Source organism: Solea senegalensis, linkage group LG11 (genome assembly GCF_019176455.1).
Source record: "Solea senegalensis isolate Sse05_10M linkage group LG11, IFAPA_SoseM_1, whole genome shotgun sequence".
Taxonomy (NCBI): domain Eukaryota; kingdom Metazoa; phylum Chordata; class Actinopteri; order Pleuronectiformes; family Soleidae; genus Solea; species Solea senegalensis.
Genome location: NC_058031.1, coordinates 26,247,596 through 26,265,612, shown reverse-complemented (window position 1 = coordinate 26,265,612; position 18,017 = coordinate 26,247,596). Strand labels below are relative to the sequence as shown.

Sequence of the window (18,017 nt, the reverse complement as noted above, 5' to 3'; positions counted from 1 at the left end):
GCAAACAACAAGTCAGGGAGCGCAAACAACAAGTCAGGGAGGGCAACTGTGTGTGCGTGTATTTCTGTCTGTGAGTGTGTTACTGTGTGTGTTACAGTGTGTGAGTGTGTTACATTTTGTGAGTGTTACTGTGTGTGAATGTGTGTGTTACTGTGTGTGTTACAGTGTGTGAGTGCGTTACTGTGTGTGAGTCTGTGTGTTACAGTGTGTGAGTGTGTTACTGTGTGTGTTACAGTGTCAGGGAGCGCAAACAACAAGTCAGGGAGGGCAAACATCAAGTTAGGGAGCGCAAACAACAAGTCAGGAGCGCAAACAAACAAGTTAGAGAGGTAAAACAAAAAGGAGGGCAAACAACAAGTTAGGAGCAAAACATCAAGTTAGGGAGTGCAAACAATAAGTTAGGAGCAAACAACAAGTTTGGGAGAGCAAACATCAAGTTAGGGAGAGTGCAAACAACAAGTTAGGAGGGCCAACAACAAGTTAGGGAGGCGAAACATCAGTTAGGGAGCAAACAACAAGTTAGAGTGCAAACAATAAGTTAGGGGAGCCAAACATCAAGTGGAGTGCAAACAACAAGTTAGGCAAAACAAGTTAGGGAGTGCAACAAGTTAGGGAGCGCAAACAACAAGTTAGGGAGGGCCAACAACAAGTTAGGGAGCGCAAACAACAAGTTAGGGAGGGCCAACAACAAGTTAGGGAGCGCAAACAACAAGTTAGGGAGCGCAAACAACATGTTTGGGAGAGCAAACAAGAAATGTATTTTCAAACAATAAAACAGTATATTTTTGAATGATTCAATCAATTTTTTTTTGCTTCTGAAAAAGTGTTGTTTGAAAATATTGACACAAATCTTATTCCATACAGCTGGATGCTGCTCAGTCCAGCAGTATAGGAATCTCACTCCCAGCTCTTCAGTACGGTTTCATTACGATTACCGTAAATGTTAGTAGATTCGCGCACTAGAAAAAAAAAACCGTGCGGCTGATTTGACCAGGCAAGCGCGAACCACTGCTAGTTTGACCGCAGCCTAAAGACGCACATGCATGATGTGAGTGCGCGGGTGTCACACTGTCACGACCAGGTGTTCACAGCTGGAACCTCGGAGTCGCGTCCCCTCGATGCTGCGGCGCAGCGATCATCATCATCGTCTTCATCATCACTGTGAGCGCAGGAGGAGGAGAATGTGGCCGCGCGCGATGCTGCTATCGCTTTACTTGAGTGGGATTATGTTGTATCTGCGTGTCAGAGCTGCAGTTGTGCAGCCTCTGCGTCCTCGCGCTCTGTGGCGGCAGCAGATGCTCCAGGTTTGACGCGTGTGTGCGTGTGTGTGTGTGTGAGAGAGAGAGGTGAAGGGATGTCACTCTGCGTGTTCACAGCGGACCTTGATTTAATGTCCATACAATTAAGGCACGCGGTGAATGCCAAGAGAGGAATCTGCACAGCATCACAGACATGTTTGTTCTTCTCCTGGTGATGTGAGGACCAGGCCGCAGCCTTCATCACATGACGACGACGATGATGATGGTGATGAAACAACTCATATCACCAAACCTATTCTACTACACTATGGCTTCGTTTCTCAGAGTCACCATGTTATCTTGTGCCTTTCAGGAATAAATAGCAGGGTGTTTTTGTCAGTGCATTTAAAAAAAATGTAAACATAAAAATCATCATTATCGGTATTGAAAATGTATATTGACCAATGAAAACATGAAGAGGTGAATGATTGTTGAAATGAGCCAAACGTGAACATCTGTCATTCTATGTGGTTCTTCACACTCTAAAGTATATTTCTTAACTACTGTGACAAATGGCAACATTCTAATATAGATTTCCATAATATAAATTAAGTTAATGTTAACATTGGGCCATGTAGACCACTTTATTTACATATATAGTAGCTTCATAAACAGCAGTTCACTGTGGTTCAAATCTCAGGCCTAAAGCACTGGCTGTCAAATGCAGTCAATGTACAGACAAAGGAGATTCAGTGACGTGCGGTGACGGGGAGGCGTTCGTCAGATTTACAAATATGAACCCAAAATAGAAGCTTGTTTTTAAATGTTGACCTCAATTGAAACATTGAGTTGTTCTCAAAGCTTTTAATTATGCTTTAATCAATTCCACACAGTTCAATACAATACAATAGCAATAAAAAGAAATAAGATTTATTGATTAGTGCTGTCACACCATTCAAATATTTAATTGCGATTAATCGCATTAAGGGCCACACGGTGGTGTAGTGCTTAGCACTCTCGCCTTGCAGCGAGAAGACCCGGGTTGGAACAAGGGCCTTTCTGCATGGAGTTTGCATGTTCTCCCCGTGTGTGCATGGGTTCTCTCCGGGTTCTCCGGCTTCCTCCCACAGTCCAAAAACATGCAATGTGGGGATTAGGTGAATTGGACACTCTAAATTGACCATAGGAGTGAGTGTGAGATTGAAAGGTTGTTTGTCTCTATCTGTGTGTGTGGCCCTGCGATGGACTGGCCAACTGTCCAGGGTGTACCCCGCCTATCGCCCGATGTAGCTAAGATTGGCACAGCACCCCCTGCGACCCTCTGGTGGAGGATAAAGCGGTAAATTCACTCCTACGGTCAATTTAGAGTGTCCAATTTACCTAATCCGAACATTGCATGTTTTTGGACTGTGGGAGGAAGCCGGAGAACCCGGAGAGAACCCACGCACACACGGGGAGAACATGCAAACTCCATGCAGAAAGGCCCTTGTTCCAACCGGGGCTCGAACCTGGGTCTTCTCGCTGCAAGGCGAGAGTGCTAACCACTACACCACCGTCTGCCTCACCCTGTGCATTTTCACTGCACAGTTACGGCTAATCAGAAAGACTAGTCACACAGCATGTGTAGTACATGTATAATCACACGCAGCGATGGACATGCACCAGCTGCCTGCTTCAGTCAGTGTGTGTGGCACAGCTCATCACTCCCTCACCTCAAATGTGTAAATTCAGTCATTCATCTTTTATCATTGTTAGTATTTTACAGAGCCTCCCCCTAAGGCAACACTAAGATAAACTCAAATAAAGTTACTATGAAGATCAGTGTTTTGCAGTCAGTTTAAATTTTAATTAACAGTGTTTTTATAGGGATCTCCAATGGGTAAAAAAAAACATCAAATAACCACAAATAGGAACAATGTGACTGCCGACTTGTCGGAGGTTTACCCTGCTGCTTTTGCTCCATGTCAGCTGGGATTGGCACCCTCACAGTCCTCATGTGGAGGATAAAGCAGTGGAAGATGGATGGAGGATTTGCATTCAGGTTGTTGATCATGTGTTTCTGTATTTGATTTTGAGAGTGTGGATAGTTATAATATTTGAAATGAGTGTAGATATAAAAAGTAACGCTGCTACAGCTACATTTAGTGAGGCCAGTACAGAGTATGATGTTGTTTGTTCATATTTTGTAACGATGTGACATCAAATAAAGCCAGAGTTACACTGAGTGTGTTTTCTCTCTACATCGTTACTTCACCCCACTGCTCTGTCTCTGTCTGTCTGTTCTACCGCACTTGCCAACATGACCAACAGAGGGCGCCAGAGCCTTGTTGTGTGAATGGGATGAATTGCCTTGTTTTGTGAGGTATTTTGTGTGTGTTAAAATATTATAATATATTAAAATATTGTCATATACAGGAATTCATATGAAACACCAACAGCTCAGTCTCATGTGAGACCATGTACATGTGGATTTATGTCAAGACTGACTGTTAGGACAAAACAAAACTACAGCATATACTGTATACAGACATTTTCTTTCTTCATTCACAAAAACATATATTTCCTTTATATAACTTAAAAAGTTATATAAAGTATATATAAAGTTAGATTATCCTCAAAGAGAACTGACACCTGCTTAATGTGGATGACAGGAAGAGCATGGCTGCCCATCACTGGAGAATTATACAAGATCAAGACAAGAGTCATTTCTTAATGGACAGTTTATTAAGGCTTGATTAACTCTTTTAACTCTTTGAAACAAAGTTATGATGTGAAAGGTCTATACGATCAGTGTTTCTACAGCAGGATCTCATGTCACTAATCCTCTTGTAGTGTTGAGGCGCATCATGCCATGGATACGGCCTAACATCCACCTCCTCTGCTCATGCTTCCTGAGATGAAGACAGCCGGCGCTGGTCGTCCTTCAGAGCTTCTTGTTTGGATGGAGAGAGCAGTGATGTTGAAGGCAAACGTGTGATCAACCGAGTTATTGATTCATACAGGTGAGAACAAGGAAAACAAAGGAAATGGAGACTCTGAACCTATAATATCACTATTACAAACATCTGTTTAGAACTTGTACAGCTTGATTCCTGCAGTCTTTACTTATTGTTTTTCTATCATACAGGATGTTATGACTCAAAATCCACCTGTTCAGAACACACACTCCATTTTCCATTTACTGTGTTGTCCTGTTTATTGTTTGTTTTGTAAAGTGTCCTTGAGTGTTGGAAAGGCGCTTATAAATAAAATGTATTATTATGATTATTCTTATTTCTGTTATTTTGACCAGTATTGGACCAATACAGACACTCAATAGCCAGTGAAGCGGAGAGTCCACACCAACACTAATCGACCTCAGCAGTTCTGCCAGCTCATCATCACTTCCTCACAGGATCAAGATCAAGTACACAACCTTGAAAAGGTCATGTGCGTTAGTCAGACCAGGGGTCACCAACCTTTTAGAGACTGAGAGCTCCCTGAAGGGTACAGCATAATACGGAGGATTACCATAGTAACATTTTAGGCAGTTTACCATTTAAATGATGAATAGCGTGCATTCCATTGCACGCACACATGAATTCCAGTGCTTATCTCCAATTATTATCAGTTTTTATAAACGATATCATGATCATATGGATACATGAAGTGCTGGTGACCACTGGTCCAGACCATGTCAGTATCCATGTCATCCATTTAACCTCACATTCATTGGCATTAAGTCAGGAAAGTCTACGACTGAATCAGCATTAGACAGAAAAATAACACATAAAAACATGGACTGGGTGAAATAAATGGACGAGTGAGAGAAACAGATAAAAAAAAAAACAGATATAAAGAGTGAAGATGTTCATCACGCACAATAAGAAAGTGGATGTGAGAGCGATCATGTGACGTGATATTAATGCTGAAGGAGAAGCAGCAGTGCAATAATATGTATAATTAACACTCAATTAATTCATAATTAACACCAGCTGCAGTATAACACCAAAGTGTGTTCATGCCTTTGTTCACATGTGTAAAAACCCGTCATGTTTGTGTAATTTGAGTTTTAAAGACAAGGCATCTTAAAATGATCTTCTGAAATAAGATGACTGAAAAGGGAAAGCCCCCCCTTGTGGCCATCTGGGTGCACAAAACAGAATTTTCAGGTCACTCGCACGAGACATTTCAGAAGCGCATTGTTGTCACATCAGCAACATAAACACAGATCAGTATCATGTTATACAACATGACAGGTTTATTGTTAAAACTATACATGTTTCACCTCACAACGTAATTGTCAGAGCAATATACTTATACATTTCTTACAATATAGGTTTATGGTAAGAACTTTGTAAGTATATTGTTCACAATTAACTATCGTATGTTGTTAAAATAATAAACATGTTGTAACATGCGACAGTTGTTCAAACAACATGAAACACGTCATTTTAACAACACATTTATCACTGATCTGTTTGCTGGTGTGATGATAATTCACCACAATGCAATAGAATAGCATATAATGTCCCATTTTAAATCAAAGTGTGAGAACATATCCTGACCTCAATTCAAAGCAAGAACACAGTGATTGTTAAAACAAAAGGATGAACTTCAAAACTACTCCGAGAGAATCTGCCCCGATGTGACCAACACAACAACAGAGTGAACATCACCACACTTTCAACATTACCACCGCAGTTCTGCCATGCATGGCACACACACATCCATTGACTTTCTTCTCTGCATGAACATCCCTCAGATGACTGAACCGTATCATAATCAGCGGATTCAATCTACTGACAAAAAAACACACAAACCACTTTTCATTTGTAATTTTTTCTTACTTCATAGTAAATCAGTTACATTAATTTTTAGGTTATACATTTTTTTTAGGCTTTCTCCATGAATATATAGGCTCCTACATTAAAGCTTATCATTATGACCAACATGATAGACTTAGCAAGACTGAATTCAAGGGAAAAAACAATGACGGTGGATGGACAAATGTGTGAAACCTCCCAGTTTGTGACAAACACATAATAATTCATTCTGAATAGAAGATAAAAATAATGTAAAACGGTGGAAGTTTCTCTCAGTTCTCTCAGACGCAAGCAATCTCCTGATGAAACACACAGACAGAACACTAACAGAAAGCCAAGCAGAGGGGCGTGAAAGGACGTCATTAGTACAATTATTTTCATTTCAATCGTGAGAGTTCTGGCTGTGGAGGACACGGCCACCATTTCCTTTCCCAGAGGCCTTTGCAGTTCCTCCTTTGAAATGTCTCCAGCCGTGTGTGACTTCACGCTATCCCTGATTTCTCCAGCAGTTTTGAGCAGTCCATTTGAGAAGTCACCAATAATTAGAAAAAAAACCCATTAAGGCTCCAGAAAAAACAGATTTCTGAAATGCAAATTGTCAATAGTCAGCCAAAAAATAGAAATTTTGTTTATCTGAATGAAAAATAGATAAATCAAGGATTTATTAGCGCAGATCCAAGTCTGACATTTGCCTTTGGGATCCTCCAACCCTGTTGGCACAGTTTTAACTCTGAAGCATGGCAATGCTGCCCTCAAATGGACAAAAAGGGGCAGGACACATATGTTCTGATTGTACTAAAATATCAAGTGACAGATTTTTTTCTCCATGATGCAGTCAAACTCTGATTCAATTGGAAAGAAGGTGAGAGCAGAGTACGAGAAAGAAGGGGAACAGAAATATAAAACAATGAACTCAAGTGTATGGTGGTGGATTGGTAATTCATTAGATCAGCTTGTTATCCCTGCACAAGAGGTGGGTGGAGTATGGGGGCAAAAAAGCACAAGTCTTGACAATGGCAGAGATTCACTGGGATTAAACAGAGAAAAAAATGAAGGGCTTGGTTGCAATGTCATAATCTTCTGTCTCTTAAATCAAAAGTCCTAGTGTAACTGTTGATCAAGCCAAGGATCAATGTCCTCTACTGTTTATTCCTGTTTTGACGCTCCTGTTTGGAAAAAGAAAATCATTATCAGATATGAAAGTATTCATATATCACTAACCACAAATCTATTTGAAGCAGTGATCAGATATTAAGAAACATTTTAAACACTATATTCTAAAGTAATCTGTGTCCATATAAACATGACTGAAAATTGACAAGACATTTTATCATGAAAGTTAAAGGTTAATGGTGTTTTTTCTTTCACAGCTAAGTTGTGAGTGATGCTAAACAATCAGGAAGTTGGTGATGTCCTGCAGGCATGCCAGGGGGCGCCATTGTAGCCTGACTAAACGTTACCTCCTCACGCTAACCAGAAGCCGCTGCCAAAAGCGGTAACACATCAAACAGAACCCCCTGGAACCCCCTCCCCGCTACTCTGAAATAACAGGTGTGGAAATATTGTGCGTTCCCCGTGAGAAAACTGTGAGCTTTTGAAATTCAGGCAGCAGAACGTCAACATGACGGTGGCGAAATTTTGGAGGCGTGAAAGCGGGAGCTGAGATTCCTGTGGGTGATGTCACCACCACTTGGGTGAGATGCATTCACAAGAGCAGGAGAATCTCTGGAGGATACAGGCGAGAGGGCGGCACATCGTTTGATTGTGTTGAAGGAAGAACATTTGGTCATTTACTTGCTGTGGTCCATCCAGAATTTCTCCAGCAATGTTCTCACACTGGGCTCACTGAGGCCCAGTCCACACAAGGGTCAGCACTATTGAAAACATTGCTTATCTTTGAATTTTGTCTTTTCATACACATGCAAACTGCGGGTTAGGTCTCTTAAACACATGGGAGAACTCCAGCCAGGCAGATGACTTTAACAATCTCAATTCAAAGTATTTGTGTAGACATGGAAAACACAGTTTTTGCCTTCCATCATCTCGCTCTGTTTACAGGAAGTAAGTTGTGTAATGCACTGGACCACCCTGTAAGTGGACTATTTTAAACTAGAGTTAAAGGGGACATATTATACCCTATTTCCCCCATTAAAATAGTTCCCTGGTGTCCTAATGAACATGTCAGTGACATGCTTTGGTCAAAATACCATAAGGATGAAGCATCATAGCAGTTCAATAACCCTGCTAAGCCCGCCCCTTTCAGAACGCTCGGTTTTCGTGCATGGTCCCTTTATATGCAAATGAGACACAGGCAAACACACACTCACTTCTTCCAGGGGGTTTCTGATTTGTCCTCTTTACAGCTCTATTCTATCCGCCGCTCGCCGCTGGATCTTTAATCGATCACCCACCACTTGATCTGTGTCAGTTGTTTTTACTTTTGATTTGTGTAGTGCTTTTTTTTCTCTGTTTCTGACTATTCTGACCTTTTCTCAATACTTTGTAGAGGCACCTTTAGCAGCAATTACAGTCTAAGTCTTTTTGAGTATGAAGCGGCACATGTATTTGGGCAGTTTCACCTGGTTTCCTCCAGACATGACGCTAAGCATTCAGGCCAGTTCAGGGAGTTCAATCTTTGATTCATCATCAGAGAATGGTGTTTCTCATGGTCTGAGAGTCCTTCAGGTGCCTTTTAGCAAACTCCAGGTGGGCTGTCATGTGCCTTTTACTTAAGAGTGGCTTCCTTCTGGCCTCTCTGCCATACAGGTCTGATTGGTGGAGGGCTGCAGAAATGGTGGTCCTTCTGGACACACTCTCCACAGACCACCTGGTTCTTGGTCACTGTGAGGCCACTGTGCTCATTGAGACCTTCAATGCAGTAGAAATTGTTCTGTACCCTTCCCCAGATCTGTGCCTTGATACGATCCTATCTCGGAGGTCTACACACAATTACTTGATGGCTTGGTTTGTTCTCTGACATGTTCTCCACTATACAGTTCCAGCACAGCTCAACTCTACTTGGTTTGGTATCGTTTCCATTACTATAGTATCTCCTCAACGTGGGTGCAGTTGTCGCAGCATGAAATTGCCTGACAGTCACTGAACTGAAATACGACGGAAGGGGTTGTGATTCGGCTTGTGATTGCCAGCTTTCAGCAATGCTGTCACTAAATAGACCAGAAATATTTAGAAATGTCCTTGCTAGGCTTTTTACCTTATCTACCGATCAGTTTGATTTCTGTGTCAAACGCTGTGCTCATGACTCTTCCAGTGCAGACACTCTGCTGCCAATCAATGGCCGACAAACTGTCAGTACTACATTTTAGTATCAGCTCAGCTCACTTTGAACCCTGCCAGGTACCAGGATCTATCCCTAATGGAAAAGCAAAAAAACGAGTAGAGTTGAGCCGTGCTGGAACTGTGTAGTAGAAAAGTATGGGACCTTGTATAGACAGCTGTGTGCCGTTCCAAATCATGTCCAATCAACTGAATTTTTACTCCAATTCTGAGAGTCATGGTAAAGGCTGTGAATACATTGTGATTTTACTTTTAATACATTATACATAATACATAGCAAACCTTTTTCCACTTTGTCATTATGGAGTATTGTGTTTAAAATGTTGAGGTAAGAAATGTATTTAAGTAATTTTGTAATAATGCTGTAACATAACAAAATGTTAGGGATTCATTTAAAAACTGATGGACAAGACCACAGATGTAATCTGAAGATTAGAATAAAGAAGGTTTGAAAAATGACTGAGGAGACTTCTGTGGTTGTTAGAGTTCCCCTTCAGACAACCTTTACAGAATGTCTGCACTTGAGTTAATCTGTCTGTCTTACATAAGCTTCAACGAAATAGATCAAGAGCCATGCCAGATTTTACCTGATCCAATCGTGAGCGGTTTTGTATCTGAGCTGGTTCAAAGGTCTGTCAAATGGAGCAAGTGAGAGGAAACAGACAACAACACAGATTAGTCTCTTAAAGCACAGATCAACGTCCATGGGGAGAATCAAGACAAGTGTCAAAGACATATTTTTGATGTAGTAGCAAGTAACTAAAACAATGATATGTGTACATACCTTGCGCACCTCGTCCTCCTCTTCCTGCCTCTTCTCGTAATGGGAGAAGTCGTCAAAGATGGAGGTGGTGTGTTTGTAGGTAGCGATGATCTTAAGCACCTGTTTGGCTTTCTCCAGAGGAACCTCCTGGGTGTCGCGGGAGTTGGTCACTGGCTTGTTGTCGTTGTTTTCCAGGCGGATGTGGCGCAGCTGGCTGTTAGGCACATCCTTGACAAACAACCATTCTACGTCAAACTTGCCCTTCCATTTGTCCTGTGCCCAAACACCAGCACTGGTGCCATAGTCTACTGGTGAATGCATCTCTGCCACACCGCAGAAATGACCACTGCCATTGACACTGTACAGCAGGTACACAGGACCTTTGCCATTCATGGCCCGGAAGGCTGAGTCCAGCCGCTTGTTGCCGTGCTCTGTGCTGCACCAGATGGAGTACTTGATGGAGCGATGGATATCATCCTCAGAGTAACTTTTAATGATGAAAACACGACCATTCTTCAGGTTCCATTCAAAGTCCTTGGGATTGTAGCTGTGGGAGGCACGTAACTTCTCCAGCACTGGATGGGACTCTCCACCCGGTCCCTGGCCAGCAGAAGGATGGGGACCGCTGTTGCCACCTCCAACCACACCCACCATACCACAACTGTCTTGGCCTTGATTACGGTTGCGTGGGGCAACCCATCGGGTCTGGGGTTGTGGGGGCTGGGTGTGGTTTTGGTAGAGCTGAGGTGGTGGTTGATGGTGCTGGTGATGGGGGGGCTGAGGCTGTAAAGCCATGGGTTGCATCTGGGGCTGCACCAAAGACTGAGGAGGGGGAGGCTGCATGGGTCCTTGCTGCATGGAGGCTTGAGGTGGAATACCATGAGGCAGGCCAAGAGGCTGCTGCTGTTGCTGCATTGGAGATGTGGCTACTTTAGTCACCGGGCCTTTGTCCCAAGTCCCAATGTTCATGTTGTGTTTAATGGGTGGCGGAGGCAGAGCACCTCCAGGATTGGGCATCCCTGGCTTTACCTTAGATTTCAGCTGCTGTAGCTTGGCAGGTTTGCTGGCAATGGCGGCCCAGGAGGTTGGTTTGGGTGGGGGCATGCCAATGGGTGTGGCTCCATTGCCAGTGGCTGCCACTGTTGGACCGCCAATCACAGATCCCACAGCCTTGACACCAGACCCCTGGCCAGTGACATCCCCTCCAATCTTTAAGCCAACCATGCCCTGCTCCAGGCTGTTCATACCGGGGGCTTTGTTGAGGGTGTCACTATGAAAGCCTGTCTGACCATCAGGCACCAAGGTGCCCCCAAGGGAGCTGGGAGGATAGCTGTAGCTGCCACCATAGCCTGAACTTTGAGTCTGCTGCCCCTGGGAGCCACTTGTGCCCCAAGCAGAAAAGGCAGGATTTTCAGGGAAAAAGTTAAACCTGTGGGGGTAGATGCTGCTTCCCAGGCCCCCTGGCTGGCCAAAGACTGTGTCCGGCATGAAATGATGGTCTCCATTACTCAGGGGTCCATAGGGGGTGAGGTATGGAATAGGGGGGTCCCCACCTGTGGACCAGGGAGCCTCACTGAGGGGGTACGGAAATCCAATGGAGGGGGCATAGTAGCTGGACAGGTAGGGGTCGGTGATGGACTGGTAACTGTTGTTCTGAATAAATGAAAGTCAGCAGAACCAAAACATCAGTCACTTCCTCTAACCTGTCAACAAATGAAGCTGCTAGCTGTAATTCATATAAAATACTTTTTCCAAATGTCACTTACATAACATTTTGTTCCAACCAGTTGTGAGCAAGTAATTTGATGAGAGGCACTCCATAAGTGCCGATATTGAGTATAACAGCAGTGAGACATTTAACTGAGTATCATTTTGCTTGCCAGGTGTTAATAATAATCATTAAGTACATTAGATGGAGCTATCAACCTACACAAAGTTACAAAGAACACCGAAAAATATCTTTTTACAGAAGTAAGACTTGACTTAATTAATCAGAGGTCAGAAGATATGGAGGAGCATGATACTTCCCTGCAAACTTCCCATGGTGTGTTTATGTGACATCAGTGAGAGAGATCATGGCAGTGTGATGCTAAATGTAAGCACGATGACTAATAATGCGTCATGAACATTAAAAATACAACCTAAATAAAAAAACTGAGAGCAGAAATGATAGAGCAGAGAACGGTCAGATGACACAATTCTCAACACTTTTTTTCTTGGTTGCACAATTAATGTAAACATACAAATAAATGTACATGAATCAAAGTAGTGAACATTAACTGTGTAGTGTGCACAAATATGCTCATTGGTTGTGTTGCTTGGCAACAGTCAAGCCAGTCCAGTTATGGAACAATACTTTTGGCAGAGCCATATCGCTTCTTAAAATGAAAGAAAAAACATGTTAAAATTTAATGTAGCTTATAATTTTCAATTACTAAAAAGCTTTTGAAGTACTGTTAAATAAAATCAATATCACACTCAAGCTATGCTTCAGTACAACAGCTTCAGAAGCATAGCTTCAATACAACTAATCATAACCGATTAATCTGTCGATTATATTCTCACTTAATTTTGTTTCTTTTGTTATATTTTGTTATATAGAGCAAAGAAACCAGAAAATATTCACACTCTAAGAAGCTGAAAACTCAGAGAGCTTGTTTTAATCATTAAAAAAACACTCAGAGCGATTAATCAATTAATTGAGTAATTGCTTCCGTTCTTGGCAAAATCATCATAGACAATGTGCAAGTGATTCATAGGTTGTAGTCTTGGTATATTTATATTTATTCTAATCATTTGCAAAATTCAAATAGTTACCTGAGTTGATTGACCAGTGAGGTAAGGTTCAAAGTCATTGTCATGGACAGTCTCCTTTTGATGCAGTGAACCATTTTGCACTGCAACAAAACAAAACAACATCAATTAACAAGTAAATATAAATGTAAACGGTGGTGAAAAAGTTAAACACAGTTTCTAAATCAGCACATAAAAGATGACACAGTGAGTTACTTAGTACTACAGATGGATAAATATCACTTTTTTGTGTCTGATATCTGAAGTATCTACTGATATTGGTCCTATACAATAATTTTACACCTTTTAAACCATGGAGCTATTTATAACACATTTACCACCAAAGGCAATTTTAAGCAATTTCAAAGACACAATTATACAACTCTGTAACAGATGCCCCCAATGAAAAGATTAACAGCCCACATGACTCAGGACTAAAATGCTGTTGCAGTCTATGTATAGTAAATCATCTGATTACAGGATGTTTGGATAGTATCACATTTTACATTTTCATCTTTCCGGTATTCAATCCAAGGATATTGACCAGTATCAGACCGATACAGTCACTAAGTATCGAATTAGCGCCATTAAAAGATACACTTATTAGTCTCTTCATTTGGTACACTTCTTTAACTAACCTTAAATGCAAATATCTAAAATCAAATGTTCCCCTTAAACAGCACTGGTCCCTCCTGTCCTTTCTGTCCCCCCTTTCTCTCCCTCTCCTCTCCTCTGTCCCCCATTTTTCCTTTCACCCCAACCGGTCGAGGCAGATGACTGCACATCTGTGAGTCTCGTTCTATCAGAGATTTTCCTGTAGCTGCTCGCATCCGCTTCAAGACTCTAGTGCTTGCGTTCCATGCTACAAACGGACCCGGTCCAGCCTACATCCAGGACATGATCAAAACCTACCAGCCCGCCCACTTCGCTCTGCATCGGCAAACCGGCTCGCTGCCCCCTCACTGAGAGGATCGCAGAGGCATTCGCAGAACTCAAGACTGTTCACTGTCCTCGCTCCCAAATGGTGGAACGAGCTCCCCAACGACATCCGGACAGCGGAAAGCCTCCACATCTTCCGCCGCCAACTAAAAACACATTTCTTCCGACTCTACCTCGACTAAGATGATGACGGCAAAAAAAAAACGTATACATCGCGCTTATGACTAGCACTTCATAATTTGGTTTACTTGAAGCTCTTACTTACTTCTAGCTCTTATTTGTACCCAAATGTTTAAATGCACATATTGTAAGTCGCTTTGGATAAAAGCGTCTGCTAAATGACATGTAATGTAATGTAATGTGCTCAGCTGTGCAGAGGAGAATTGTAAATGTACGACCATGTGGAGACAGAAATGACATGCCCTCATGTAAATGAGATAAATAACAACAGGCTATTTAATTTTTTTTAATAAAAGGACAAGGTTTAGACCTGTTATATAGGAAAGGTAACCTTAAATGACTTCTTTTGTGATCTGGTGCTTTAGAGAAAATAAAATTAAATAAAATGTACTTGACCGTCGAAATAATGGTAGAGGAAAACACTGGACACAGCATACAAATAATGTGGCAAACACCAACATCAACAACTAAATTCCTACCGTACGAGGTCAATTAAGGTAATCCTGATCCTGGAGAAACATTGCTATGTCCAACAGATTTGAATAGGCTTTCCTTCTGAACAACTGCAAAGTCCTCAGGTGCCTGCGTAAAGTCGACAAACTAATGGCAGTACCATCTATGTGACTTAAAGATAGGACTATGTCCCAGTGTCTAAAACCCAGAAGTAAACCTTGATTAAACTAAACAAGCCGTCCATATTATTACCATTAAATCGAGATCTCAATAAAGGAATGAATGTGTTTATTGTTTCTAATGATCTGTATAAAAAAATGATTCAGTAAATCAGAAAAAAATTACTCAGAAAAACAGAAATAATTACTCGGAAAAACAAACCAAATATCTTCTTTTTAAGTGAATGCAATGTGTTTCCGTAGAATACAACTTTAAGGCAGCTCTGAAAGGAAAAAGGGGTCCAACCTGGTACAAGCAAGCTGTACCAAATAAAGTGGCCAGTGAAATAATTATCACTGTTCTAAGATCATTTGTTTGGTTTCACCACTGCATTCATATGTAAACATACATAGTAAGTCATGTTAGAAAGCTTCATTGCCCATGACATAGTCCTGATACTGTCACTCGACTTAACTCGAAAACAGTAAATCAACGTCATAAAGAAATATAATTATGAGGCCATTAAAAACAGAAACAACACCACCTGCTGCCAGAAGTAATGGTAGTGAAGAAGTGACAACAATAAAGGCCTAGTAAATTAAACTGAGAGATAAGACTGGAACAACATCCTCCATTTGATCTTGTTGGGAATAAAATGTTATAAATTGTGACATCAAAAGGTTTGCAGGTACATTTGCAAAGATATGAGGCTGGTGATCTAGAAACATAACAACTATGAGTACATTAACATGAAGTTTCTGACCGGTGATGGGATAGACACGTATGAAGATATCAATCAAGAAATCACTCCCCACCCAAAATGTTCTGCTACACATGATCCACACAGTGTTGCTGTGTTAAAATGTAAATCACTGCCTTTAAAGGGCCTTCATGGTCAGAAAAACTACATTCCCAGGTAAAAGGTCACTTTGACTAATAAAAAAGCAAAATTAACTTTAGTGTGCAAAACATAATCACTGCTTACCCACACAGTGACTGTCTATAATGACTCGAAATTCTAATCTTCCATAGCTGTGTCTTAGCTTTTTTTTACCTGCCCTGTGATTAGTAGATATTCTACTTTAATGGGTCTCTGCAAATAGCATTGGCACTGGTGAAAGTTTCATGTCACAAATTATCCTGACCAAAGTGATCGTTTTCAAAACATACTGGTAAATATATACATATAAAAAAAACACTTCATGTGACACTTCAAATAAATAAGTAGGACTCTATGCAGGTGATCCAGACAGCATTTAACATGTATACAAAATATTAACAACATCCCCCATTCAACCATTCAAATAATAGTAAGTCAACACAATCAACAAGAACTGTTTATCACAATGCACAAAAAAATCATATAATCAACCCAGAGCGAATAATGATAGTTATGTATTTACAAAAACTGTTATTTCTGGCTTTGATGAGGGAAAACTTAAAACATTAAAAAATATCACTGTAATGTCAGAGAGATGCCTGTCAGAACACGATTAGAGTCAATGAGAAGCCGGTGTATTCAGTCAGAAACAGTAGGCCCAGAGGAGACAACCAAGAACATCTGCGACTCTGCAACTCACCTTTAGATGCTTGTCCCTTTGATCTCTGCATCCAGGTTTAACCATGAAACGACAAAAAGGGGATAATATTGTTGTTTTTTTTTGCTTTCTACCGGTTTTAAGATTGCACACACAAACATCTTCATAAGCCAGTTAATAACCTTCAACGTCATATATTCCCTGAAGACAAGGGATCCAAAAAGATATCTAACAATAAACTATATTTAGAAAAAGTTGTGTTTAACGCCAACACAATACCGACATTTATTCCATACATTTCACAATGTACAACTGAATGTTCTTTAACCAGCTACCGCTGACGTTAAATCACACACAACTTTGCTAACTAACGTGAACCCAGTTAAGGTGGCTTCCGAACACAACCGGCGTTGTAACACTTTATTATAACGTAGTTTAACGTGGTACAACAGTCGTGTTACGGTCTTTTCCCTCAATTATCCAGGAAAACGCACGAGCGTTCTTTTTTCGGAGTGCTGCTAGTTTACTAGCTACACGCACCGGCCAACGCTAGCAGCTAAGGTAGCACTTCCGATGAATAGCAATAGCTCAGTAAATCGCTTGGCGTCAGCGGGTTGCTAGCTTATAACGTCCTTCCTACCTGAGGGTCAATGCTTGTGGCAGACATAATTCATGAAGCAAGTCCCTGGATTCTCACAGAGCCTGAGCTTGTGACTGGATTTCAAGCCCCGTGATTTGAAAGCAACTTCACAGATCAGTTACAGTTAGCTATGTGTGGCTAGCTGCGCCGCTTAGCGTCAGTGGCTATAGCTAGCTCAGCTGTAACTTCTACAGTTCACGTCTGTCGCCTCAGAGACCGAGTCCGAAAGCAGCCGGATCCTGGTTGTGGTTCCTCAAGTTAATGTTACGTCGTGTCGTGTGGGCCTTTGAATCCGTGTTATACTTATATCCTCGCTCGCCTTCAATTAGTCTATTTTGTATTCCAGAATGGGAGAGAGAGTCCTCCTCAGTAATGTTAAAGCCCAATACACTTCCCCAATGGCTGCTGCTCCTCCATCCGGGCTTTGGGCTGTTGCAGTTCACGTAGTTCCCGCGGGGGTGGAGGTTTTTTTTTACTACTACTAAAAACGTAGTAGTAAAGCTTTTGTCATTGTTAAAAACAACCACATTACACAGTGTAATCCCGAATAAGACATGTACCAAAGTAGCAACTGAGATACAAGCAGTTACTCGACTAACTATAAGTCATTTGCACATTTCCATCAGAAAATGCTGCGTGAATGCTCAGTATTCACACCGCTCCTTTTGATCTACACGCAATCTGTCCTCGTGTTTGGTGTTTTACAGCAGTTGGTATCCATACTATTAAATCCTCTATAACCTCTCTGTGAGGTTATAACACCCAGATGTTCTTTGCCAGTGTGCACAGATTCCAGATTCAGTTAACCATGACTTATATTCATCTGGTCGGTTCAGAAGAGAACAGTAGCTTATTGAACTGGCTGGCCTGAGGCTTTCACCTGTTTCCCTTAAAATCAATTATTAATTTAAAGAAGAATCATCACCTTGCTTTTAAATGATTTAAACTGTTCTATGGGATATAATGAACTAGTTCTCCAGTACTCTGGGTTGAACAAAAAGCACCTGAAGTGCTCTAAACTGTAGAGAAATATAAGATATTTAATTGTTTTCGCATTGTACATAGTAAGGCAGAAACAATTCACACAATGAGCACGCACTAGACAGCGGAGAGAAGAAACTCTAATAATATGAGGCAAAAATAATGAAAGTGTATCACATCAGTGAAGACCCTTGTGTCATCACAGTCCTCCCTGCATTTTGGTTTTTCTTG

At 41.4% G+C, this 18,017-nt stretch overlaps 1 protein-coding gene across 1 annotated transcript; it reads right to left on the bottom strand.

Annotated features, from left to right (window-relative positions):
• Positions 1 to 5,455: 5,455 nt before the first annotated feature.
• Positions 5,456 to 17,222, bottom strand: LOC122777018 (YTH domain-containing family protein 1-like). Its single transcript, XM_044037908.1, has 6 exons — positions 16,806 to 17,222; positions 16,208 to 16,232; positions 12,921 to 13,000; positions 10,125 to 11,756; positions 9,928 to 9,972; positions 5,456 to 7,209 (listed from the first exon to the last, which is right to left on the bottom strand). The coding sequence occupies exons 1-6, from the start codon at positions 16,830 to 16,832 to the stop codon at positions 7,183 to 7,185; spliced, it is 1,836 nt and encodes a 611-aa protein (XP_043893843.1). The 5' UTR covers positions 16,833 to 17,222; the 3' UTR covers positions 5,456 to 7,182.
• Between the last annotated feature and the right edge of the window lie 795 nt (positions 17,223 to 18,017).

What these genes read in the sequence shown, in the direction of transcription:
- LOC122777018 (XM_044037908.1), bottom strand. Translation starts at nt 16,832, where the DNA reads ATGTCTGCCACAAGCATTGACCCTCAG. An exon ending in CCACAAGCATTGACCCTCAG is followed by an intron (nt 16,233 to 16,805) that starts GTAGGAAGGACG and finishes ACCTGGATGCAG; the next exon opens with AGATCAAAGGGACAAGCATC. An exon ending in TCACTGGTCAATCAACTCAG is followed by an intron (nt 11,757 to 12,920) that starts GTAACTATTTGA and finishes TCATTTATTCAG; the next exon opens with AACAACAGTTACCAGTCCAT.